Below are 25,902 nucleotides of genomic sequence, written 5' to 3' on the forward strand. Positions count from 1 at the left end.
GCCCAGGTTTGGGGAACACGATACTTCGAACAAACTGGTGGCTCGGGACCTACAGGCGAAAGGGGTCCCGTGGAGTTTAGCACATCGACCTCGGGTCTTCGTGCAAGCTGGAGAGCTCACGGAAGTCTAAGTTTTTGACATGTGGTTGAATCTTTTGACAGGCTTAACCAGCTCTTTCCGTCCATTCTAAGAATCAGTCAGAGGCCGGTGCGGAGGTCTCCTTGACAATCGGAGGGGGTGGTGGCCCTCCGCAGGCACGTGTGTCGAAAATGAAGGCGAGAGATGCAAGTGGCCTGGTTCCCCAGGGTGTTGCCATGAAGGATGTGGTCTGACCCTTGCATGAGCACTCCCTAAAGCCTCTTACGATGAGAGCAGGCCTCGCGCACCGCACGACCAGCTCTGGTAGTGGGTGGCCGCTATTTGTGAATAGGCTGGTCGTCCTCTGCCACCCGGCCAAGTGCGATGGCTCTGCCGCCCTGCGGTCCTCGTCACTCAGGATTCCAACCCGGACTTGCGAGCGTGGTGCGAGGGGCGACCTCGCTGCGGTCCACACCTCGATCGATCTGGCGCGGACCGTCCAGTGTGGGAGGTCCCTTGGCGGGCCGGCTTTCCTGTTCAGGGGCTGGTGCTCCAGGCAGAGTGGTTCTTCCCCATGCCCCATGGTGCGTCCACCACGAAAAGTCAGGATACCACGACAGGGTCGGGAAAGTTGGCACCCCTCTGCCTCCGAAATGGGCATTCACTCCTGTTGTGATGGTGAAGCCGAGAAGCCACAGCTTTGCCGAGGCAGTGGTCTGAAATCGAGTGTTTGGGAGAGAGTCCCGGTAACGTGCTTGCCCGCGCACTGCCCTTGCTCCTGAGGCGAGGCTTTATGTGGGGGGGCTCTTGCCGTCTCTCTGTTTCCCTTGCGTGTCGGAATTCCATTCCTCTCAGCACTGTGGTTCCGAGGCAGGGAGAGGAGCCAGGGAGGTGGAGCTCCCACTCTCTCCTCTGAGCTCACGCACACGGCTGGTGTGTGCTCTCACACCCTTTCATCCGCGAGGGTGATGCTCCGTCTGACCTGTCGGTACCGGGGTGTCTCGCTTTGTGGTCAGACGAGAGGCTGAATTTCCTAAGAGTTGAACCCGGCGCCAGGTTGACCTCGGTGGGGGGGGGGGGGGGGGAAAGGAAGGCATGGGCGCCAGTCGGCCGGTGGACAGTCCTTTGTGTTCAGCTACCTGGTTGATCCTGCCAGTAGCATATGCCTGTCTCAAAGATTAAGCCATGTATGTCTAAGTACTGACGGATGGTACAGTGAAACTGCGAATAGCTCATTAAATCAGTTATGGTTCCTTTGATCGCTCCAACCGTTACTTGGATAACTGTGGTAATTCTAGAGCTAATACATGCAAACGAGCGCTGACCCATGCAGGGATGCGTGCATTTATCAGACCAAAACCAATCCGGGCTCGCCTGGCAGCTTTGGTGACTCTAGATAACCTCGGGCAGATCGCACGTCCTCGTGACAGTGACGACACATTCGAATGTCTGCCCTATCAACTTTCGATGGTACATTCTGTGCCTACCATGGTGACCATGGGTAACGGAATATCAGGGTTCGATTCCAGAGAGGGAGCCTGAGAAACAGCTCCCACATCCAAGGAAGGCAGCAGGCGCGCAAATTACCCACTCGCGACTCGGGGAGGTAGTGACGAAAAATAACAATACAGGACTCTTTCGAGGCCCTGTAATTGGAATGTGTACACTTGAAATCATTTAACGAGGATCTATTGGAGGGCAAGTCTGGTGCCAGCAGCCGCGGTAATTCCAGCTCCAGTACAGTATATTAAAGCTGCTGCAGTTAAAAAGTTCGTAGTTGGATCTTGGGATTGAGCTGGCGGTCCGCCGCGAGGCGAGTTACCGCCTGTCCCAGCCCCTGCCTCTCGGCGCTTCCTTGATGCTCTTAGCTGAGTGTCCTGGGGGTCCAAAGCGTTTACTTTGAAAAAATTAGAGTGTTCAAAGCAGGCTGGTCACCAGAATCCTCCAGCTAGGAATAATGGAATAGGACCCCGGTTCTATTTTGTTGGTTTTCGGAACTGGGGCTATGATTAAGAGGGACGGCCAGGGGCATTCGTATTGTAGCTAGAGGTGAAATTCTTGGACCGGCGCAAGACGAACAAAAGCGAAAGCATTTGCCAAGAATGTTTTCATTAATCAAGAACGAAAGTCGGAGGTTCGAAGACGATCAGATACTGTCGTAGTTCCGACCATAAACAATGCTGACTCGCGATCCGGCGGCTATTCCCATGACCCGCCGAGCAGTTTCCAGGAAACCAAAGTCTTTGGGTTCCGGGGGGAATATGGTTGCAAAGCTGAAACTTAAAAGGAATTGACGGAAGGGTACCATCAGGAGTGGAGCCTGCGGCTAAATTTGACTCAACACGGGAAACCTCACCCGGCCCGGACACAGAAAGGATTGACAGATTGATAGCTCTTTCTCGATTCTGTGGGTGGTGGTGCATGGCTGTTCTTAGTTGGTGGAGCGATTTATCTGGTTAATTCCGATAACGAACGAGACTCCCACATGCTAAATAGTTACGCGACCCCGAGCGGTCCACGTCCAACTTATTAGAGGGACAAGTGGCGTACAGCCATACGAGATTGAGCAATAACAGGTCTGTGATGCCCTTAGATGTCCGGGGCTGCACGCGCGCTACACTGAATGGATCAGCGTGTATCTACCCTACGTCGCCAGGTGTGGGTAACCCGTTGAACCCCATTCGTGATGGGGGATTGAGAATTGCAATTATTTCCCATGAATGAGGAATTCCCAGTAAGTGTGGGTCATAAGCTCGCGTTAATTAAGTCCCTGCCCTTTGTCCACACCGCCCGTCGCTACTACCGATTGGATGGTTTAGTGAGGTCCTCGGATCGGCCCCGCCAGTGTCGGACAAGGCCCTGGTGGAGCGCTGAGAAGACGATCAAACTTGACTATCTACAGGAAGTAAAATTCGTAACAAGGTTTCTGTAGGTGAACCTGCGGAAGGATCATTATCGGCTGGGGGTACGCCCGTTTCCGGTTCACCTCGTCTCGCTCGGGTGGTTTCGGGGCCAGCAGGAGAGCTCGTCAGGGTAGCAGGCCCTGCAGCCGTGGTCACCGCCAACCCCCCCCCCCCCCAACTGTTGGGCGCCTACCTGCGCGGGGCAGGAGGACACTGTCCGATTGCAAATCTCTGTTTGCCGAGTCTACCCCGAACACCAGACACACCAAACACCATCCCACCCAGGATCACCCCATTCTCCTGCATTTAGTATGACTAATCCACATAACCTACACATCACAGAGCAATTTTGCATGGTCAATCCACCTAACCTGCACATCTTTGGACTGTGGAAGGAAACCCATGCAGAGAGGGAGAACATGCAAACTCCACACAGACACTCACCTGAGGCTGGAATTGAACCTGGGTCCCTAGTGCTGTGAGGTAGCAATGCCAAGCACTGTGCCACCTCAATATGATATAAAATTTAAACAAATGCTCTAAGCTGCAAATCTGTCCATGTGAAGAACTTACTGCAAATGATTTGAAGCAAGATCAATATGAATTGTGTTTTGGGAGAGATCCAGAACATGTTTCATTAATGATTGAAAATCTTCGACCTTTGGAATGGTCTGCGAGAGAGAGTGTTGGAGTCAGATTCAATTATGGCATTCAAAAGAAACTGAAAAGGAAAGTAATCAGTATTTGGTGAAGAGTAGCACTGGATACTGTGGTGAGTATAATTAGGTCAGTCAGGTGAGTTCCCTTATTGGGGGTGATCGCCTGCTCTTAATATTTCACTTCAATAACCTTTAGGTTCCCAATATCTGTCGGGCGCTTTCTCTGTTCAAGTGTCTACTCGAGTGACTCAGTGTCAAATTTTGTTTATGAATTGTTCCTCTGATATCTCATGAGACGGGCTATGATATTAACAGTGGTATCTAAATAGTTGTGGGTCACAATGTGCTCAAGTGAGAAAAAATAAACTGACCGTTCTGAAATATTCATTTTTAAACCATGGAAATAAAATTAATGTTTGGAAAATATACAACCTGTCATGTATTAAGAAGATCAGAAATAGGAATGGGAATAGGTAATTGACTGTTGAGATGCTCTGTCTTTCATCACCATCCATGGCTGATCATTTATCTGAATTCTCTTTCCTGCCCGTTTTGTTTTCCATGTCTTCACCTGATGAAGAGGGTACGCTCCAAACGCGTGCGATTTCAAATAGACGTGTTGGACTATAGTTGTGTGACTTATGACTGAAAAAAATTGAGTATGTTATTACACATACTGGAGCAGTGTGATTTAAACCTGAGGCTCAGGGCTCTATGGGAGACTACAGCTGCATCGCCAAAAAAAACCTCTGTAGTAAATAGGTCCTCTTCTGTTGAATGAGAGGAAACACCTTCCTCCTCAACATGAGACATGACCACTGTACCCCCACAGTCCATTATAGTAAATTGAGTCCATCTCCTGTTGAATGAATGAGTGAGAACATCTTCCTCCTAAACACCTCGAGCCCATTGGAGTAAAGGGGCGGGGATAGTGAAGGGCCTGCGAACCTCTCCACCAATCCCAAAGGCTGCGGTCGGTGCGGACGAATCGGAGAGCGACATTCCGGGTTGTGGCTTCCTTTTCGACTGCAAAGCCGGCCGCCATTGGTCAGGTGGAGTAAGGTGCGCTCTGATTGGGCGGGGCGTGGATGACGCGCGTCACTGAAGGAGGAGACGGAAAGAAGAAGAAAAACAAAGATGGCGGCGCGAGGCTGCGGTTTTCTCATCGACTCAGCGGGCGGTTTCTGACGGAGGGAGGGGGGCAGACAGGCATCGTTTACCTCAGAAAATACCTTTAAAATACATTTCAAATTAAAGCCGGAACTTTTCAAACAAAAGTTGTGAAGAAAAAGGAGACAGTCCCCGGTGGGGTTTATTGTTTATTTTTGTATAATTTCCGGGGCCCGGGAAGGGGGAGGTGACGGTTACCGGGTGAACGAGAAAACAAATTAAAAATGTCGGCGGTGGAGGACAGAGAGCCGGCGCCCGCGGCTTCTTCGGCGGCGGCCGGAGCCCAGGAGCTCAACAACCCCCCGGAGCTGGAGGAAGGTCCGAGCTCCAAGAAGCGGGGGGTCCGGCTGGAGGCTGGATTTGCTCAAGGCTTGTATCTATTAACTTATTTAAATGGTACCTACTGTATGGGGCTATGGTTTACATTAAAACCGGAGGATCATGTCAGAGTGTTTGTTTATATTTAGCAGTTGTAGTTGGTAAAATACACTCCCTGGAGGAGCACCTTCTGTGATGCTGCATTTCTTGCCTTCTGCCCTTCCTCCATTTGTTATCTCACATCTTGATTTTACATTTTCAGTCAAATTTAATTTCACATTAATCAGCCTTGGTATTCACTGTGTATTATTAATTAATCTGTTGGATTGTTGTAAAACAAAATTAATGGTGTAATTTCATTTGTGATGTCTGAGTTTGACATTGAATGTGCAGGTGTGAATACCAGTAAGTTGTAAAAAATAAATCAATTGCTTGTCCTTTTTTAACAAAAAGAGGAGTTTAATGATATTATTGGCATTGTCTCCTTTGAGCATGATGATTCAAGTCTGACCAACAAACCATTTCATGCAGTCAATTAAAGTCTAAGAAAATAATTCTGGCAGGCTAAGATTTATACAACCCTAAATACGATTGATTATCTTTTGTATTCCTACCTTTAAGCCGTAACAGAAGGCATTGCGTGGCAGTTTGAGGCTGAAACATGGCTGGAAAGAATGTAGATTGATGAGGAAAATCAAATGGCAGAGTCTGGGGCCACAATCTATCAGTCTGGCTTGATTGCATGAGTGGTGGTTCTTCAAAAGCATCTTCCAAGTCATGACCTCAACCACCAAGAACAGACAAGTGTGAACACAGGATTCCGACTACAAGATATATCGCATTGCTTCTTTGTTATTGACCAAAATGCTGGAACTCACTCCTGAACATTGTTGCAGTCCACATCATATTTGTGAAGCAATTTAAGAGGCAGCTCAGCACCACCTTTTCAAGGACAATTTGGGAAGAGTTGTTGGCACAGTCAATGATAGTCACATCTCATGAAATAATCAAAGAGCCCAGGGTGTTGGAGACTGTATGTTAGCATGGATAGTGGATTGGCTAACTGCCACAGTTGTGGTAAGGATGGCAACTTGTAACTAGTGGTGTACCACAGGGATCAGCGCTGGGGCCAACATTATTTACAATATATATATGAATTACTTGGATAAGTAAAGTGAATGTACGATTGCTAAGTTTGCAGAAGAGACAGTTGATGTGAAAGCAGGTGGTGAGGATGACATTAGATATCTGGAGAGGGATATAGACAGGTTAAGCAAATGAGCGAAAGCTTGGCAGATGGGAAAATGAGGTAATGCAGTTTGTCAGGAGGTGAAGAACTGAATATTAAATGGAGAAAAGTTTAGAATAGAGGGATTTGGAATCATGTCCACGAATCTCTTCATCCAATTTCAGTGAGTAATAGGGAGGCAAATGGGAGGTTGGCCTTTTCAATAGAGTATAAATGTAGGAAGGTTATAGTGAACCTATGTAAGGCATTAGTCAGGCCACAACTGAATACTGTGAACAGTTTAGGGCCCTTTACCTGAGGAAAGATAGAATTGGCATTGGAGGCAGTCCAGAGAAAGTTGACCATGATGATATCAGGGATGGAAAGAATGTCTTATGAGGAAAACTGAATAGGTTGGGCTTGTGCTTATTAGAAGTTAGAAGAATTAGAGGTAACCTTATTGTCACGTACAAGATTCTGAGGAGACTTGACAGGCTAGATGTGGAAAAGTGGGTGAGTTGGGACCAGAGGAAGTAACCTCTAAATAAGAGATTGCATGTTTAGGACAGATAGGAATTTCTCCTGAGGGCAGTAAATCTGTGGAACTTGATACTACAGAGGGCTGTTGAGCCTGGGTTGTTATTTGCATTGAAGGCTGAGATAGTTGTTTTTTTTTAATCAGTAAGTGAATTGAGGATTATGGGACAATGGCAGGAAAGTGGAGTAAATGTTTGCCAAAATAATCATGATCTGAATAAATGGCAGAGTCAACTCAATGGACTGAATTGAATAGTAATTAGTAATGAGGAAAAGGATACAACTGGCAATTAGAGACCAGTCAGTGTTGGGAAGCCTAGAGATTGTAGGGAGTTGGTGGCATTTGGGTATTGTTACTGGATTTAACATCTGGAGTTTCAAATTGATGCTGCTATGGCCCCGATGCAATTTGAAATCAATTTATGTATCTGGAATATAAAGCTTATCGCTGCTTAGGTACTTATGACAATTGATAAGATCACCAATCTTGTTCACTAATAACATTTTTTTAAGGAAGGAAATCTTCAGTCCTTTCCCAGTTTGGTGAATGTGTCACTCTTGATCCAAAGTCATGTGGTTGGCTCTTAACTGCCCTCTGAATTGGCACTTGGTTTTTTTGGGAGACAAAGTGTCACGTTCCATGAATGAATGAAGAAAAATATTCAGGACAAGATTGTCAATGTCACTGTCAGTGAAGGGAAGATTGTGATCTAGTGATACTGGTTAAGTAGCCCAGAGATCTGTCTTCTGAGAACAAAAATTAAAATCCCATCATGGATGCTAGTGGACTTTATTTTCAATGAATAAAAAGATCTGGAAGTGAGAGTTTGTCTCAGTACTGGCAACCAGGAAACCATTATTGGCTAAGACAATGAATTGCAGATATTGGAGATCAGCAACAAAAGGCACAATTGCTGGGGAATCACAGCAGATCTGGCAGTATCTGTGGAAAGAAAACAGTTAATGTTTTGAATCCAGCCTAATATTGAAGGGCCACCGGACTCAAAACAGTAACACTGTCGTCTCCTCATAGATGCTGCCAGAACTGTTGCTTTTGTCCAATCATTTCTGATTGTCGTGAAAGTGTTCTTTCAGGGAGGGAAATCTACCATTCACAACCCTACACACGTGTGCACACGCTCACATCATGTGACTCCAGACCTACTACAATGTGGTTGACACTCAATTGCCTTCTTGCATGTAGCCAATTGCTCGGTCCAAAGGCCATGAGGGATGGTGAGCAAATGTTGGACATGCTAGCAACAATCGCATCCCTCAAAATATTTTCATATATATTATAAAGCATAGGTTAATGAAGGACAGCCAAAACAAACTGCTATGGGAAAGTCATGCCCAACTATCTTGATTTGCTTGTAGTTATAAATATTGTTTTAAAATCCTCTTCAGAGAGGACATTGGTTTCATCATTGTTGCAATACTGCATGCAATTCTGTGCTTTCTGCTACAGGAAGGGTGTTGTGAAACTTGAAAGAGTTCAGAAAACATTGACAAGGATGCTGCCAGGGTTGGAGGGTTGAGCTACAGGAAGGGGCTGAATAAACTGGGGCTATTTTTCCTGGAGCTTTGGAGGCTGAGGGGTGACTTTAAAGACGTTTATAAAATCATGAGGGGCATGGGTAGGGTAGGTTTAAGGTTAATGGCAAATGGAGTTTAATATAGATAAGTGTGAGGTCTTACATTTTGTATAGTCAAATCAAGGTAGGAATTTCATGGTGAATGGCAGGACCTTAAGGAGTGCAGCGGAACAGAGGGATCTTGGAGTGCAGGTTCACAGTTCTCTGATAATGGAGTCACAGGTAGAAATTTTTTGGCACACTGGCCTGCATCAGTCATGGCATTCAGTACAAAATACCGAATTAGAGTTGAGATAAGCACACATACCAACAAGCACCAAATCTGTTTCATATACAGTATTTCAAACCAAGAGATGTAGGGGTGCTGGTTCATAGCTCCTAGAAAGTGGAGTCATGGGTAGACAGGGTGGTGAAGAAGACTCTTGGCATGCTTGCTTTCATCAGTCAGAGCACTGAGTACAGGAGTTGGGATGAATTGTTGCAGCTGTCACAGATTCCACACAACATCAAGACGTGACCCTGCCCTCCCCTGACTGACTGTCCCTTTGCATAGCAGGGGGAAGACACCCCTTTAATTGTGATGATCAGGAAACATGCCATCCTTCAAAAAAAGGGCTGTGTTCACAAATATTTGGACAGAGGAAGGAAGTTGCAGTCTGGGTGAAGATCAATCTTCATTCAGAGAGAGAGAGGAAGAGCAGCAGCAGCTTCAGAAGTTCATGGTCCAACCTCTGAAAAGACCTTGTCTGATTTGCAGTTGTTTCTGGGCTTGTAATGTCGTACTGCAGCATATTGTAGATCTTCAGTAAGAGGGTCAATACTGCACTACAGAGGTCCATTCAGCAACTTGAGTCCATGTGAACTGTTCGTGGAGGTATGCAGTCTGCCCCATAACCCTGTTGGTTTACAGTTACATATAGATCCACGCGAAGATCTTTGGGATTGAGAGGAAAGAATGTTCCACAGTAACTAGAATTACGTTCAGATTTTCTATCATGGACTGACTGTGATGACCTTTGCAATCACTTCACAGGAATATTACAATTGGCATCAGAAATCTCAGACCAAACATCACATCAAAGTCTGACAGTCACTTGATTCACGAGGACGTGGATATTGATGGCCTTGAAAACAAAGGGGAGAAGGTCTGTCTGCTTAGTTAGGTTTTAAACGTCAGTGTGACAGGAAACTCAGAGTCTCACATACCCACACACCAGACTAGTGAGTGGAACAAGCTTCACAGACTGAATGAGAGTATTCCAATTATCAGCGGGTTCACCAGTAACACCACAGTAAGCGTGAGTGAGTTTTCAACTGATTGTTAAGGTATGAGACAGATAAGGGCACCTGCACCATGGAGAAACCGTGGAAATGTGGGGAGTGTGGGAATGGTTTCCCTTCGCCATCTGCGCTGGAGATTCATCGGCGTTTGCACATGGGGCAGCGGCTGTTCACCTGCACTCAGTGCAGGAAAGGCTTCACTCAGTTCCACCACCTCCTGGCCCACCAGTGTGTCCACACCAGCAAGAACCCGTTCATCTGCCCCGTGTGTGGGCAGCGCTTCACTCAGTCACACCACCTGCTGCCGCACCAGCGGATCCACACTGGGGAGAAGCCGTTCACCTGTCCCATGTGGAGCAATGACTTGTGTGATTCCTCCATCCTGCGCAAACACCAGCACATCCACACCAAGGAGCGGCTGTTCACCTGTCCAGTGTGCGGGAAGGGCTTCACCCAGTCGTGCAACTTGTGGAGACACCAGCAACTTCACAAGTGAGATGGGGCAGGGATTCGGGTTGGATTCTGCTGTTACCATTGCTGAGAGTCACATCTTGAACCCTGTTTAGTGGGTGAAGTGGGAAGGGTAAGGGGTTCCTTTATGCTGACTTACCGTGCTCTCACCCACTTTACTTCCAGCGGGGGCTGACGCTCTCTGAACCTGGGATTGCACCTTCCCTACAGAAACAGTCCACAGAAGCGGCTGAAGTGCAGGTCGATCTGAAATAGATACATTTGTCTCTGTCCCATTGAGTCTCCAGCACAGTCGATCCAATTGGCCTCTGTCAGTGTTTATGCTCCACCTGAGCTTCCACCCGCCCCTTCATCAGCATACAGGTATCCCATGCTTTTAGAAAGTTCACTTTACCCCCTACCCCCTCCCCATCCAAGCCTGTGCCAATTCTTAATCCTAACTTAGACCTTCTATTTATTGCCGATGCGCGGTTTCTGTCCCTGTATTCACCTCCCATTCATGTGTCTATCCAGATACACCTTAAATGTTGCTAAGGTGCCTCTTTCCACTACATCCACTGGCAGTGTATTCCAGGCATCCACCATCCAACTGTGTGAAAAATCTTCCCTTTCAATTCTCCCCCAGACTGTCCCCCTCTCACCTTGAACCTGTGCCCTCTTGTAGTTGACTTTTCCGCCCTGAGTATCTAACAGACTATCTGGCCCAACACCAAACATCCAAAGAATAATCCGCACAGAACCATTTCCCTACCCCTATTACTCGATATTTACCCCCTGACTAATGTACCTAAATTTCACATTCCTGAACACTGTGGGACAATTTAAGCATGGACAATCCAACTTAACCTGCCAATCCCTGGGCAGTGGGTCATTTAGCATAGCCACTGCACCCTAACCTACACATTTGGATTGTGAGAGGAAACCGGAGGAAAGCCATATCGACACAGGGAGAATGTGCAAACTCCACACAGACAGTCACTTGAGACTGAAATCGAACCAGTTTCCCTGGCACTGTGACGCATCAGTGCTCATGATTGAGCCACCATGCCGCCCCCGTCCACCCAATCTGTGTGTCTCATCATTTTGTTGAGGTCATCCCTCCACCTCCATCTTTACAGTGAAAATAATCCAGGTTTATCCCATCTCTTCTCATAATGAGACCTCCAGACCAGGCAACGTCCCAGTGAACCTTTTCTATACCCTCTCCCCAGAGCATCCATGTCCTTCCGGTAGTGTGGTGACCAGAACTGCACGCAATATTCTGAATGTGACCGGAATAAATAGCTGTAACATAACTCGCTAACTCTTACACTCAAGGCAAACGTGGTGTGTGCCTTCTTGATCACGTTACCCACCTGTGTTGCCACTTTTGGAGATCTATATAGTCAGATCCCTCTGTATGCTAGTGTTTCAATGTGGTCTGAAATTTATCGTAGAATTCGTGTATTTCCTATGTATCTGTATCCAGCTTCACCTTAATTGTAATCACCTCTTTATCTCTTTTCCCCCATCCTCACCCCTCCACACATCAGCATATCATAAGGCTATAGCAGCAGAAATTATGCCATTCAGCCCATTGAGTCTGCTCCACCATTCAATCATGGCTGATAAGTTTCTCAACCCCATTCTCCCCGTAACCTTTGATCCTCTTGATACTCAAGAACCTAGTTATCCCCGTCTTAAATATATTCAATGATCTGGCCTCCTCAGCCTTCTTGGGCAGTGAATTCCATAGATACACCACTCTCTGTATGAAGTTCTCCTTATCTCTGTTCTGAAAGGTCTTCCCTTTACTTGAAGGCTGAGGAGGAGGCAGAGAGGAGCGTGGTGTGCACCTGTAAACTCCAGAACTTCCCCAGCTTCACGAGTCAACAATAACGCTTTCTGGAGCAAGAAACGAAAGGGCTGATGAGAAACTGACACCACAGGAAGTGAAATTAGGCCATTCAGCCCATTGAGTCTGCTCCACCATTCACTCATTCTTGAGTATCAAGGGTCTCAAAGGTTACAGGGAGAATGGGGTTAAGAAACATATCAGCCATGATTGAATGGCAGAGAAGATTCAATAGTATAAATGGCTTGTTAACCATCCCTGGGAAGAAGGAGGCAACATAATTCAGTTGTTTCTTGGGACAGGTAAGATAATGTTATTTAATAATGGTGTGACAAAAGGACAATTAATTCTGCCTGTAGAAGGAAAGCCCTGACATAGAGGGGTTAATTGCAGGGCAGGCTGTTTCAAACAGACAGCTAACCTTCAAGGATAAGAAGGTAAACTACAGACCTGAGGTCTCCAGCAATGTGAGGTGATGTTCGAGTCTTAAAAAAAAGTCACACCACAGATTAGAAATTGAGGAACCGCCACCAAAATTCAACTCCAGAACGAAACAGCAGCAGCAGTACTTAGAAGAATAATACTGCATCAAACCCCTGGACACTTCCAGAGATGGGCACTGTCGGTGGAAACACAGTTGAATTCAGCCATCAACTGGGTGATAGCCAAGTTTGGGGGGGGTGAAGCTGAATTAACTTGAGAGGTTTTATTTGTGGTTGCTACGTGCAATAAAGTGCAAATCATTGTTTCAGCAGTTGATTCTCTGTGCGGTTTCTGAGTCAGGAGCCAAATTAAGGTTATTCACCCACAACCACACCATGAGGCTGGGATTAATATTGACTCCATTGCATTCAAGAGAATGTCATCAATACTGTTATAAAGCGAAGGCTGAACCCCACCCCCCACTCTCCATGATCTCAAACCGAAACGTACAAAGAGTGGCACATTGCCCTTTAATCTGTAAAGTCAATGTGATAAGTGGTGGAACCTGTTGTAGTGTTAAAAGTAAATCCCTGACACTTTAAAATCAACAATCAGCAATTTATTTAACCAACTCTCACGGTGAACAAATGAACGAAATTACTAACAAACTGAACAAATCCTTCTTAACTTCTGAGTATTCTGGAATAAATCAAGATTCTTCTGGTATGCTGTTCCAATCAATACATGTCCCACTCAGATAACACAAAATAGCCTGGTTATAATCTGAGAGATTAAATTCTATGTGTCTTCTGGAATATTCTGTGCCATCTTCTGTGGGGGATGCCTCCTCCGATTCCTCTGTCAGGAATGCCCTTCTCTATTTTTCTAAATGATGCTTTCTCTAATACACAGATGACTGAGAGCACCAATTCTTTATGATAGGATTGGTCCTGTTGTCAAAACTTTAGGATTTAAATTTAATAAGTTTTTGGTAGCCAATGGGGCTGATTTAAATTGATTGGTGAAATTGAAAACCTGTTGTCTTGGCCTGCTAACTGTACAGCCCTTTGATACAAATGTTTCAGTTCAGGTGCTTTCTGTTGTGATGATGCTGCTCCTTTAAGAAGATTATGTTGTTCTTGGTTTATTTTCAGGAGGGGTTGTAAAAGGCAGAACTTATCATTCGTCTAGGATTAAGGATTTCACTAATGGTTAACAGATACTGGCTAAGGCAACAATCAGGGAAAAGGGTTTGACATTTTATTTTCTAAAACACTTCTACAATGAAAGGGCAGTTGTCCCATTCTTTTCCCCTGGTTTGGGTTTTAGCAGGCAGTCTGTCTGAAGCTGCTGTAGGAAGAGATGTTTCCTGATTCAACAGATGTTTCTGGCTGACTCTGAAGCTTCAGGGAAAATAGTACCAGCGTATTCAGCCTCTCCCCGTAGCTCAAACCTTACAGCCCTGGCAACATCCTTCCAAACCTTTTCTGAACCCTTTCAAGTTTCACAATGTCTTAAAAGACGTCAACTTTGCTCGACTAATGTGGGAGAATTTTCTGCATGATGCATTCTGTCTGAAAGAGCACTCCCCTGTGCTGTGACAGAGCTGCAGTGACTTTCAAAAGCCTGACAAATGCTGTTATCAGTCAAAGATTCATTGGGAGAAGCTTCTCAATCACATCTGTAAATGGAGAAAGTGTTTTTAATGATGAGACATGAATAAAGGCTGCATTAATTTTTTGTTCTGAAGATTTACTCATAGATCTCAAAACAGAGCATATGAACCCGGTCACAAGAAGTCTACGGGAATATAAGACACCAATGCCTATTTACTGACCAGGACCGACTTTACACAGAAAACATGGACATTTTAAATGAATGGGGTGCCATTCGTTTTAAGATCAGGTGAACTTAAGAGGCACAGCATTGGCTTAGAAATGAGAGATCCTTGACACTCACACACACAAACAGCCAAAATCATCACTGCCATTATTATCAAATCAGAATTTAGGCTGGATAGGCTGGGATGTTTTTCCACTGGAGCAGAGGAAGTTGAGAGGCAATATTTTCAAACCATGAGGGGTAGAGTTGGCTTAATGGTAGCTGTCTCTTCCCTAGGGGGAGGATTTCAAGAGCAAGGATGCGTTTTTATGGTGAGAGGAGAAAGATGGAAGAAAAGATATGGAGCAAAATATTTCCAGAGTGTAACCTGGTGTTGTGTGACTTCTGACTTCTTCAACTGCGCATTCATGTTGAACTTGATGGGATACTTTATCCAACTCGGCGTAGTTAAATCATATCGCTTGGAGGGGTTCATTTGAAACCTTTCAGGAGGTGAATTCGACAAGATTGAATAATTCAAAGTTACTCAATTCTAAACTTACATCAGGACCGGTAGTCATAGAGAGGTACAGCGCGGAAACAGATCCTTCAGTCCAACTCGTCCACGCTGACCAGATATTCTAAATTAATCTAGTCCCATTTGCCAGCACTTGGCCCAAATCCCTCTAACCCTTTCTCTTCATGTCCCCAACCAAATGTCTTTTAACTTCTGTAATTCTATCAGCCTCCTCCACTTCCTCTGGCAGCTTATTCCATACATGCACCACACTCTGCATGAAAAGTTTTCCCTTTAGGTCCCTTTTAAATCTTTCCCCTCTCACTCTAAACCTATGCCCTCTCGTTCTAACAACATCCTGATAAATCATTTCTGATGGAGATGTCAACGTTTCGGGTAGAGCCCTTCTTCAGTCCTGAGGGATAATACCTGAAATGCTGACTTCTCCACCTCCTGGTGCTGCCTGCCTTGTTGTGCCCAGCCTCCTGTTTGTCTATTTTAGATTCCAGCATCTGCAGTTTTTTTTATTTTGTCTCTAACAAATGGTGGAGCAGATTCGATGGGTCAAAATATCCTAACTTCTGCTCTAATGGTCTTGTGAACTTAGGTTTGTGCGGGTCCTGGGCTCAATGAGCAGCAGCGCCCACTGGAAGCAATGTTCACAGAATTATAGAATCCCTGCAGTGTGGAAACGGGCCCTTCTGCCCAACAAGTTCAGACCGACCCTTTGAAGAATAACTCACCCAGACACATTCTCCTACCCTATCACTCTGTACTTACCCCTAACTAATGCACCACACCTACACATTCCTGAACACTATGGGACTATTCAGCTTGGCCAATTCGCCCAAACATGCGCACGTTTGTACTTTGGGAACACACTGCAACACGCAGAGGAAACCCACGCAGACAGGGGGGAATGACATGCAAACTCCACACAGACAGTCACCCTGAGGATGGAATCAAATGTGGGTCCCTGGCGCTATGAGGCAGCAGTGCTAACCACTGAGCCACCACCTCCCTTCCCCCTCCACTCCCCCAGTAGAAAACAAAAAAGCCTACCAACTCTCCCACTACACCCCACTGTCAGAAAGGGCAGGAGGTTCAGTCCTGGGGGTGACCCTCAGCAGTGTTACCGGCAGAATCTGATTGTTGGGAGCATTGGTGCCTCCGCTGGTGCTTGTTCAAGCTGCAGGACATTGTGAACCTCTGCCCACACTCGGGGCAGGCAAACGGCCTCTCCCCAGTGTGGACCCACTGGTGCGTCAGTAGAGTGGAGGAGACAGCAAAGCCCTTCCCGCACTCGAGGCAGGTGAACGGCCTCTCCCCAGTGTGGACCCACCGGTGTGTCAGCAGGTGGGAGGCCTGGGTAAAGCCCTTCCCGCACTCAGAGCAGCTGAAGGGCCTTTCCCCAGTGTGGACCCGCCGGTGCTTCAGCAGGTCGGAAGAGCGTGTAAAGCACTTCCCGCAGACAGAGCAGGTGAATGGCCTCTCACCGGTGTGGACCCGCCGGTGGGCCAGCAGGTCAGAGGAATCGCTGAAGGCCTTCCCACATTTGGGGCAGGGGAAGGGCTTCTCACCGGTATGGACCCGTCGGTGAATCACGAGGTGGGAGGAGCGAGTGAACACCTTCCCACAATCGGGGCAGTGGAAGGGCCTCTCCCCTGTGTGCACCCGCTGGTGCCTCATCAGGGCAGAGGAATCATTGAAGGCCTTCTCACACTTGAGGCAGCTGAAGGGCCTCTCCCCTGTGTGAACCCGCAAGTGCCTCAGTCGGGCGGAGGAATCGCTGAAGCTCTTCCTGCACTCAGGGCAGCTGAAGGGCCTCTCCCCTGTGTGCACCCGTCGGTGCCTCAGCAGGGCAGAGGAATCACTGAAGGCCTTCCCGCACTCAGGACAGGAGAATGGTTTCTCCCTGGTGTGACTGCGCCGATGTGTCTCCAGGGCAGATGGGACACGGAAGCCTTTCCCGCAGTCGCCACACTTCCATGGTTTCTCCATGGCCGAAGCTACAGTTGCACACAAACGCGTGTATGTCCCCTCCCTGCCTTGAATTCCTCTATCCAGGCCAGATAACTGATTCAGGCTCCACACTCAGTGCGTTGCTGCAACAGTAGGGTCTCTCTTCCAGTCCCACGGATGCTGAAAACGTACTGAAACAGGAACCAATTGGATCATAGTTGAAAATTGTTGCAGTTCCGATGGATTGAGTGGCTCACAAATACTGGAGAATCAGAGTCAAAAACTATGGGTCAGGCAGCATCCGAAGTGCAGGAGAGTCAATGGTTCAGGCATAAGGACTTCATGTCTTGATTTTGAAACTTCATCTTCAGATCTTCAAATACTCTGTAAAACGAGGTTACAAAAATCATCACTGTCAGTCCAGGGTAGAAATTCAGAACAAGCAATTCTACTTTCTACAGAACATTCTTTTCTTTTGTTATTCCACAAAACTGAAAGCACCATCCCACTCTCTCTCTCTCTCTCTCTCTCCCTCCCTCTGTTCTCAGTCCATTCTAATTCTCCTGAAAGTGCTGATTCAGGATCTGACAGGGACAGAAGAGCAAAACAGTCATGACTGACATCTCTCTGAATTTTGGATACCTCCACCTGAAAATTAATATCTTCCACGACATTGGGATACTGTTGAGAGTGATTTTGGGAAGCAAAAATAAAGTGTGTACATTCAGGATGAACCTGCAAATTCAGCTTCTTGACAAACAACCAAACACAAAATGGTTAACGTGCCCCCACGGGGGTGGGGGAGTTTTGGAATGAGACATCAAGGCAATGATACTAGAGAGAAACTGAACAGACTGAAGTGGCAAACCAGAGTCATCTAGATATACAGTACAGACAAAGGCCCTTTGGTCCAACTGGTCTATGCTGACCAGATATCCTCACCGAATCTAGTCTCATTTGCCAGCATTTGGCCCATATCCTTCTAAACCCTTCCTATTCATATACACATCCAGATGCCTTTAAATATGTTAGGATTATACCAGCATCCACTACTTCCTCTGACAGCTCTTTCCTTACATGCACCATCTTCTGCATGAATTTCCCCTTAGGTCCCTTTTAAATCTCCCCCACCCCCCCAAACCTATTATTCATTAGTTCTGGATTTCCAGAGAAGTGACCTTGTTTATTTACCCTATCCATGCCTCTCTTGATTTTATAAACAATGGAAGCATCAACGGCTCAGGGCGGGGATTGGGGGGGGGGGGGGGGGGGGGAGGTACGGGGGGAAGGAAGCCGAATGTGCTGGAGCCAATGCGGAAGAAGAGGACACAAAACCTTGAAGCTGCAATGAGGAATACTGCATGTGCTGTACTTGTACCTGTTGCTTTTATTTGTTGGAATCAAGTGCATTTTAAAAATAAAAACAAACAAGATATCTATCCCTCCCCTTTCCCAATCTCCCAATGCTGTTCTGGACATAGAGTGAGAGAATTGGGAGCAGGAGTTGGCCATTTGGTCTTTTGAGCCTGCACCAGCATTGAACAGATCATAACTGGATATGAATATACCTACAGCCAGGTGGATAGACTGGGATTTCTTTCACTGGAGCAGAGGAGATTGAGAGGTGAGGTTATAGAGGATTATAAAATCATGAGGGGTACAGATGAGGTGAAAGGCAGGTGTCCTTTCCCTCGGGTGGGGCTTTCAAGATTAGGGAGTAAATTTTGAAGGTGAGAGGAGAAAGATTTTTAAAAAGACATGAAGAGCTCCATTTTTTTCACACAGAGAGTGGTTTGTGTGGATGGGTGTCCAGAGGAAGTAGTGGATGCAGGTACAGTTACAATGTTTCATAGACATTTCGATAAGCACATGAATAGGAAAAGTTCAGAGGGATATGGGCCAATCACTGGCAAATGGGACTAGTTGGGTTTGAGAACATAGCATAGACTAGTTGGACCGAAGGGTCCATTCTGTGCTGTATGACCCTGTAGCTGTTCTGTACTGGTCTTAAAACCATTTTCTTGGAAATCCAAGATTGCGGTGGTTTGAGTGGTCTGCTGTGCTGGGCTCTGTGCCATACCCCCGACAAGGTGGACCTTTACCCCCTCCCCCCCACCTCATTAACCATCTGTAAGAGAAAACAAATTGCTAATAGAAACTTACTGAACGTCTGGAGCTGCTATAATTGTGGTTTGACAGCGTTAGGTTCAGAATGAAAGCAAATGGAGGAAAGGGGCTGACAGGGATGCAGCAGGCAGGGCACTCCCCTACTGCATTGGAGGTGCCTGGAGCCATTGCTCAAACTCACAGGGCAGACCCTTTGGGTTTAATGGGGCAGCAGTAGTTACTCTTGGAGTTTGCCAAACTCTGAGATAAGATTGAAGCAGCAGTGGAACCACTACCTGCCACGCTGGAGAAGCAAGAGCAGGAAATTCAAATGTTGGACCGAAGAGAATAGGCAGCGGAGGAGAGAACCGTGGCATCGGAGACCGTGGCGGAGGTCTCAGGAGGAAGGATCTGAACGCTAGAAGACCAGGTTCGGGTCCTTCAGGAGCAAATGGATGACCTGGAAAACAAAAGTAGAAGAAAAATCTTACAGCTCGTGGGTCTTCCGGAATGTAAGGAAGGTGAAGACCTCGTTGGATTCCTGGGGCTGGAGTCGGAGTCGGGTCAGTTGAGTGTGGGGCGGGCCCACTTGATCGAAATGCGGTCAGGGCTGGACCCGCGCCCCCGCACGGTCCTAGTGCAACTCCTGCATTATAAAGAAAAACAGTTAGTGATTGAAACAGCAAGAAGACTGGTAAGAGATTCAGAGGCCTTAATGCACAAAGGCTCAAGAATAATGTGTTTTCAGGACTTCTCAGGAGCCTGGATTAAGAACAGAAGAGCATTTGATGAAGTTAAGAGAAAATTAAGGGATCTGAACATTCAATATTCCTTGAGGTACCTGGCCGTGGTGCATTTCTCTCATGGAGGGACGGTATATAATTTTGATTCAGCAGAAAAGGCGAAGGGCTTTGTGAATTCACTGAATTAAAGGACTCAGGTCGGGGTGAAGGCGGGACATCATTACAGACAATGCTACTTTTTGCCCCTTTTTTTCTCCTCTCTCCTCTTTTTGTTGTGGTTATCGGCTTTATATGTACTGCCTTAATGTAAAACTGGAATTATTTAGTAAAACGGTCAGTTAGGTCTTGTCTGGGTCCTTTTTTTCACTGCTGTCCTTTTGTTTTTGGATTGGGGGTGGCTATATCTGAGGTTCAGATGTATGGAGAAGGGGTGTGGGGAGATGGGCAACCATTGTTAACTCTCAGAATGTAAATAACATGCTTTTTCAATCTGTGAATTGCCTGGCACTTGGGGCACAGCCTCAGCAGGAAGGAGCCGGGATGGTAGCAAGGGTGGTGGAGTTGGGGGGGGGGGTAGTTGAGGGGGGAGATCTCTACATAATTGGGGTTATTTGAGTGTTTGCTTAAGTTATATGTGGTGGTTAGATTTTTATTTATAGTAGTTTTTAATAGGAGTAGTTTTTAGACTTTATAGAGTTAATGTCTTTGTCGCTCACCACACCTCAGATAAGCTTCCTCCTTTTGGATAACCACAGGCTGCCCTGGATGACCATGGCTACTGATTCATTCAGGTGGTGCACCTGGAATGTAAAAGGGAGCCATTCCCCCATTAAAAAGATGCTGTTAAGCCTTAGAAAGGAAAGGGTGGACATCGCCCTGCTGCAAGAGACACATTTAAATGATAAGGAATATCTAAAACTGCATCGGGGGGGTTGGGTATTCTTCTCCTCCTTTAGCTCCAAGTGTAGAGGAGTGGCTATACTGGTAAGAAGGAACCTCCCCGTCCAGGTAATTGAGCAAATTAAGGATGAACATGGATGGTCCATCATTCTTACAGCTCTAATACATGGAGCAGAGTATGACATCCTGAATGTATATCGTCCCCCGGTGCACCCTCTTAAATTTCTAATTGATGCAGTTGCTAAATTAATAAGTCTAGGGGTGCGCCGCATGGTCATTGGAGGGGATTTTAATCGCCTAATAGATCCCGAGGTGGACAGGGTGCCAAGGGGCCAGGCAGATACACCTGCACAACCTAAGCAGTTGGTGGACATGTGCGAGGAGTTGGGGTTAGTGGATGTGTGGAGGCGTCTCCACCCTAATGGAAGAGACTTTACTTTCTCTTCCAACCCACCCAAGTGCCACACGGGAACTGACATTTTTTAATGCCATTGGATTGCTTGAACAGAACATTGGCTTGTAAAATTGGGAATATAGTTGTCTCGGACCACGTGCCAGTGGATTTAGATGGTAAAGTCAAAGGTAGTGGAATGGATGCACAGCACTGGTGCATGGACCCATTCCTGTTAAGGGGTAGCAAATCCGTTGAGTACAGCAGAAGAGAGTTCAAGGCCTTCTGGGATATCAACCCAGGTACGGCCAGTAATCCAGCAATACTGTGGGAGGCCACTAAGGCATATTTATGAGGCCTGATTATTTCGTATTCAACAAATGGAAGGAGTCAGAGGGAGGAGCAACAACGGATGCTGGAGACCCGGCTGCAGATAGCTGAGGAAGCATATTATAATAGGCCTTCCCTGGTCAAGCTGCAGCTCTCCGGACTGCTCTCGACTCATTGCACACACAGGTGGCGAAAAAAGGGTCTCCTTTGCTGAACAAAGATTGTTTGAATTTGGAGATAAGCCAAGTCGATATCTGGCTAGAAAGAAAAATGCTTCCCAATCTTTTATGTCTATTAGAGAGAAGGCTGGCACAGTTACCAGTGAGTTGAAGAAGATCAATGTTAGATTTATGGAATACTTTGCACAGTTACATCGGTCAGAGGGAGACGAACACGGTACAGCGAGGATGCAGTCCTTTTTTGAGAACCTGCACCTCCCCAGTTTAAAGGCAAAACAGGTTTCCCTGTTGAGTGGGCCTATGACGATACAGGAGGTGCAGGAAGCAATAAAGCATCCCACGGTTGGCAAAGCACTGGGGTCAGATGGATTCCCAAGTGAATTCTATAAGGAATTCTATAAGGTGTTCGTGGAGCCACCTCTGGGGATGTATTGCTATTCATATACACAGGATTGTCTTCCGCACTCTCTTAGGGAGGCTAATATCTCCCTCATTTTAAAGGAGGGGAAAGAGCCTGAAGAATGTGCTTCACACAGACCCATTTCACTGTTGAATGTAAATTTTAAAATTGTTACCAAGATGCTGGCCCTGAGGTTGGAAAATGTGTTGCGCTAACTTATGAAAGATGAATAGACGGGTTTTGTCAAGGGCTGTAGCTCCTCCAACAATATCAGGAGGGTACTGACCATAGTGCAGGTATGCCAGCAAAGATTGATCCCGGGTTCGGTGTCTCCCTAGACGCAGAAAAGGCGTTTGACCAGATAGAATGGCCGTACCTATTTGGGATCCTACAGCGTTTTGGTTTGGGGGGATCCTTTGGTCGATGGGTGGTGGAGTTGCATAATGATCCTAAGGCAACCATCATCACAAACAGCACTAAGTCAGATAACTTTAATATTGGGAGAGGTAGTCGACAGGGGTGTTCTCTTTCACCGTTGCTATTTGCCTTGGCAATTGAGCCATTAGCTGGGGCTATCAGGAGGGATCCTGAAATAGTGGGGCCAGGGGTGGGAATGGGCGGGAATAAGATCACCCTATAAGCTGATGACATCCACTTCTCCTTGGCCAATCCGGAGGAGTGCGTTCCTCGATTGATTCAAACAATTAATGTATCTGGAGTTTTTCGGGCTGCAGGATCAACTTTACAAAATCGGAAGCCGTGCCAGTGGGGGGTATTAATGGAGGTGCCTGACCTGAAGGATGGAATGAAGCTCCTGTTTAGACGGTCGTCAAAAGGGTTTTTGTATTTGGGAATTTTTATTACCCCTGCCTTCCTCCAGCTGTATAAAGCTAACTGTGTACAATTACTGGAGAGGATAAAACGGGGGTGGGGGGGGGGGGGGGTTGGTGGTGGTAGTGGACCTTCTAGACTTGGAGATATCAAATAAGTGCTTTGTTAGCATATGTGGGTGACTGGGCACGGGGGGATTCAGGGTCGATTTGGCTTGACACTGAAGCTTTGCAGTCCCCTAGTTAATCTATTATTCATGGATAAGATGAAATCCGTGACCGAGCAGTGTAAGAGTCCAATCATTTTAAATACGGTGAAAGCCTGGAAGATAATGAGGCAAGACAAGGGCAATTGGCTGAAGACTTCGCCATTTACCCCATTGGCTGGAGCCCAAGGATTTCAATCTGGGGCAATGAATCTGGGGCTGTAAGTCATGGGAGAATAAGGGAATCTCCTGTCTGGGAAACTTATTTGAGGCGGAGATCTTGATGTTATTTAGCCAGCTAAGTCAGAAGTATGGATTGTCTAATAGGAACGTTTTCCGGTACTTTCAGGTAAGGGATTATATACAGAGGAAGACCACGCTCCTGGCTCAGCTTTACAGGCCACATGTGGAGAAAAGAGTGCTCCGGTGTACGGGTGCTCTTTCAGTTAGTATTTCGCATCATTTACAGAAGGGACGTGCCTTAGGGATGTGGACGGACTCTGGAATCGACCTTAGGACATGGAATCGGGAGCTAGGAGAGGATATTTCATTGGAAGTATGGGAAGATATATGGGAAAATGTAAGGAAAATTTCAATATGTAACAAAGCAGAGGTCATGCAATTGAAGATTTTACACAGGGCTCATTTGGCGCCAGAGAGGCTAGCTAAGTTTAAGAGAGGAGCGTCACCAGGGTGTCCCAAATGTAAAATTAGTATCGGCACTCTCCCACACTGTTGTAAGATCCAGAGATACTGGAGTGCATGGTAAGAACATCCTGAGGATTGAAGTTCTTTTGGGGTTGCCAAATTTGCTCTCTCTGGGGGAACACGGGAAGAGACTGTAACATTCTTACCCACTGTGCGAGGAAGCACATTTTAATGAATTGGCCATTGGAAAAGCCCCCAGGTCTTATAGGGTGGCATATGCTGGTGATGGAGCATCTCCCCCAAGACTACCTCACAAATATGGTGCACCACAAAACAGAACAATTTTACAAGACATGGTGGCCCTTTCTCAATTATATTGATGCAGACTTATCAGCAATATTAATTAGGGGTGCGGTACAGCCATGGGAATCAGTCTGGGCACCCGTGGGGTCCTGGGAGGGGGAGATTGGGGGAAAAGAATATTGGGAGAATGACTGGTGCTCCCAGGATTGGGAGCCTCAGTGGAGGTGTGGTGAGTGAAATAGAATAAAGTAATGTGATATAATCTACTTTAAGTTAATGTGCATTCAGTTTAATTTAATTTTTATTTAATTTGATTATAGTTTAGCTTAAGCTCAGCAGATATGGTTGTTCTGGTAGGGTAGTAGGTAGTTCATTATTAATAGCATTGTGATATGACATTGTTGTATTGCCTCTATCTTTCTGGACTTTGGTTTAGTTCTTTTCTGTGTCTAGATGTTTTGTAAAGGATTTGAAAAAGTTTCCAATAAAATATTTAATAAAAAAATTCTTGCCTTCCCCCATAACTATATTTGACATTTAAAAGTCAGATGAACTCAGCTTTGAATATATTCAATGACTTCTAACTGCAGGGAGACATTTCTGAACTCAATTTCTCTTGCTAACATACCATTTGCCTTGGTCATTGCTTGCTGCACCTCTGTGACAACTGGCATTGACTGGAGTAGAAAGCCCGAGTAGAAGGCAGCTGAGGCACCTTTGTACATCCACACATCATTCCTGATGAAGTGCTTGTGCCCAAAATGTTGACTCTCCTGCACCTCGGATGGTGCCTGACCTGCTGTGCTTTGCCAGGACCACTCTTTTCAACTCTGATCCCCAGCATCTGCAGTCCTCACTTGCTCCACATCCCAATATATCACCATTTAAACAATGCATCTCCTTTCTGCTTTTATTTCACAGGAAAGGCTACAACTGCACACAGTGTTACTGCATTTGCCACGTGTTTGCTAATTAAGACACAGACATGAACCAACTTTGCTGAAAGTCGAGTTGAACACGAGAATGGAAAAGGGGGTGAGAAAAATGTGTTGTACTCACAGATGTTGGATAGAGGAAAGAAGTTGCAGTTGGGGTAAGGCTCAATCTTCATTCAGAGAGAGAGGAGCAGCATCGACACCAACACAAACTCATGATCCAACTTCCGCATTCAGACAATGGGGGCAGGCTCCTTCCGGTCCTCCAGCACATTCCATTGGCCAATCAAAACAATATCGTGCGTCGTTCCGCTGACAGAAAAGAGCATGCGCAGTATTCCGCTGACACCGAGAAGCATGCGCAGTGCTTGCTGACACCGAGAAGCATGCGCAGTATGCCAAATGGAGTTGCCGGTGTAACTGCTAAATTTTCAGTGTCCAAATGCCAGTCAGAAAAAAGAAACGCTAGAGCCACAATTTGTTTTGTTTCCCTGGGGCTCAACACTTCATTCCTTTTTCATTTTGTCTGGCTGCTCAACATTTGTATGTCTTTTCCCCAGAGTAGAGGAAGTCCAAAACTAGAGGGGCAGAGGTATAAGGTGAGAGGGGAAAGGTTCAAAAGGGACCGAAGAGCGTGGTATAGGTATGGAATGAGCTACCAGAGGCAGTGGTCAAGGCTGGTACAATTCCAACATTTAAAAGGCATTTGGATGGGTATATGAATAGGAAGAGTTGAGGGGTATATGTGCCAAATGGTGGCAAATGGATCACTAGATTAATTTAGGATATATGGTCGGCGTGGACCGAAAGGTTTGTTCCCGTGCTGTGCAACTCTATGGCTCTATTTCTACACAATTTAAACCAATTTCATAAGACTAGGATTCGGCCCTTGCACCCTTCCAGCCTGTCCTCAACTGTGGCCTAACGACACAGATTTTTATGGAAATTTCAGAAAGATGGCTGCAGCTTTTTTTTTCAACAATTGAATATGCTTTCAGACTTTACCGATTTTCAGAGTATCTCGTTTTAGCTATTCTCAATGTCAAAGATCAGCTATTTCTCGAATCAACCCCTCCTGTCTCCCAGGTAGAGTCATTACCATCCATTCTCTCTCTATGCTTAGAGGTCTCGAGG

General features: G+C 46.3%; 1 protein-coding gene and 1 long non-coding RNA gene across 5 annotated transcripts; one reads left to right on the forward strand and one right to left on the reverse strand.

The window, feature by feature from the left end:
• Positions 1-4,579: 4,579 nt before the first annotated feature.
• LOC140460447 (uncharacterized) lies at positions 4,580-7,716 on the forward strand. The gene is made up of 2 exons (XR_011954100.1): positions 4,580-5,179; positions 5,750-7,716. It is a non-coding gene; the product is annotated as an uncharacterized lncRNA (long non-coding RNA).
• A 6,019-nt stretch (positions 7,717-13,735) lies between these two features.
• LOC140460976 (uncharacterized) lies at positions 13,736-24,998 on the reverse strand. Of its 4 annotated transcripts, XM_072555735.1 has the most exons (3): positions 24,893-24,998; positions 19,395-19,549; positions 15,878-17,181 (listed from the first exon to the last, which is right to left on the reverse strand). In XM_072555735.1, exon 3 carries the CDS (start codon positions 16,834-16,836, stop codon positions 15,940-15,942), a length of 897 nt encoding a protein of 298 aa, XP_072411836.1. In that variant the 5' UTR covers positions 16,837-17,181; positions 19,395-19,549; positions 24,893-24,998; the 3' UTR covers positions 15,878-15,939. The 4 variants fall into 4 exon arrangements, 2 of the variants coding, with proteins under 2 accessions (XP_072411836.1, XP_072411837.1); XR_011954430.1 differs by lacking the exons at positions 15,878-17,181; positions 19,395-19,549 and adding an exon at positions 13,736-14,178 and having other exon boundaries at positions 24,893-24,987; XM_072555736.1 differs by lacking the exon at positions 19,395-19,549 and having other exon boundaries at positions 24,893-24,987.
• Positions 24,999-25,902: the final 904 nt, after the last annotated feature.

This window comes from Chiloscyllium punctatum, chromosome 36, assembly GCF_047496795.1.
Source record: "Chiloscyllium punctatum isolate Juve2018m chromosome 36, sChiPun1.3, whole genome shotgun sequence".
Classification (NCBI taxonomy): domain Eukaryota; kingdom Metazoa; phylum Chordata; class Chondrichthyes; order Orectolobiformes; family Hemiscylliidae; genus Chiloscyllium; species Chiloscyllium punctatum.

Excerpts from the sequence above, each read along its gene's own strand:
- LOC140460976 (XM_072555735.1), bottom strand. The coding sequence starts at position 16,836 with ATGGAGAAACCATGGAAGTGTGGCGACTGCGGGAAAGGCTTCCGTGTC.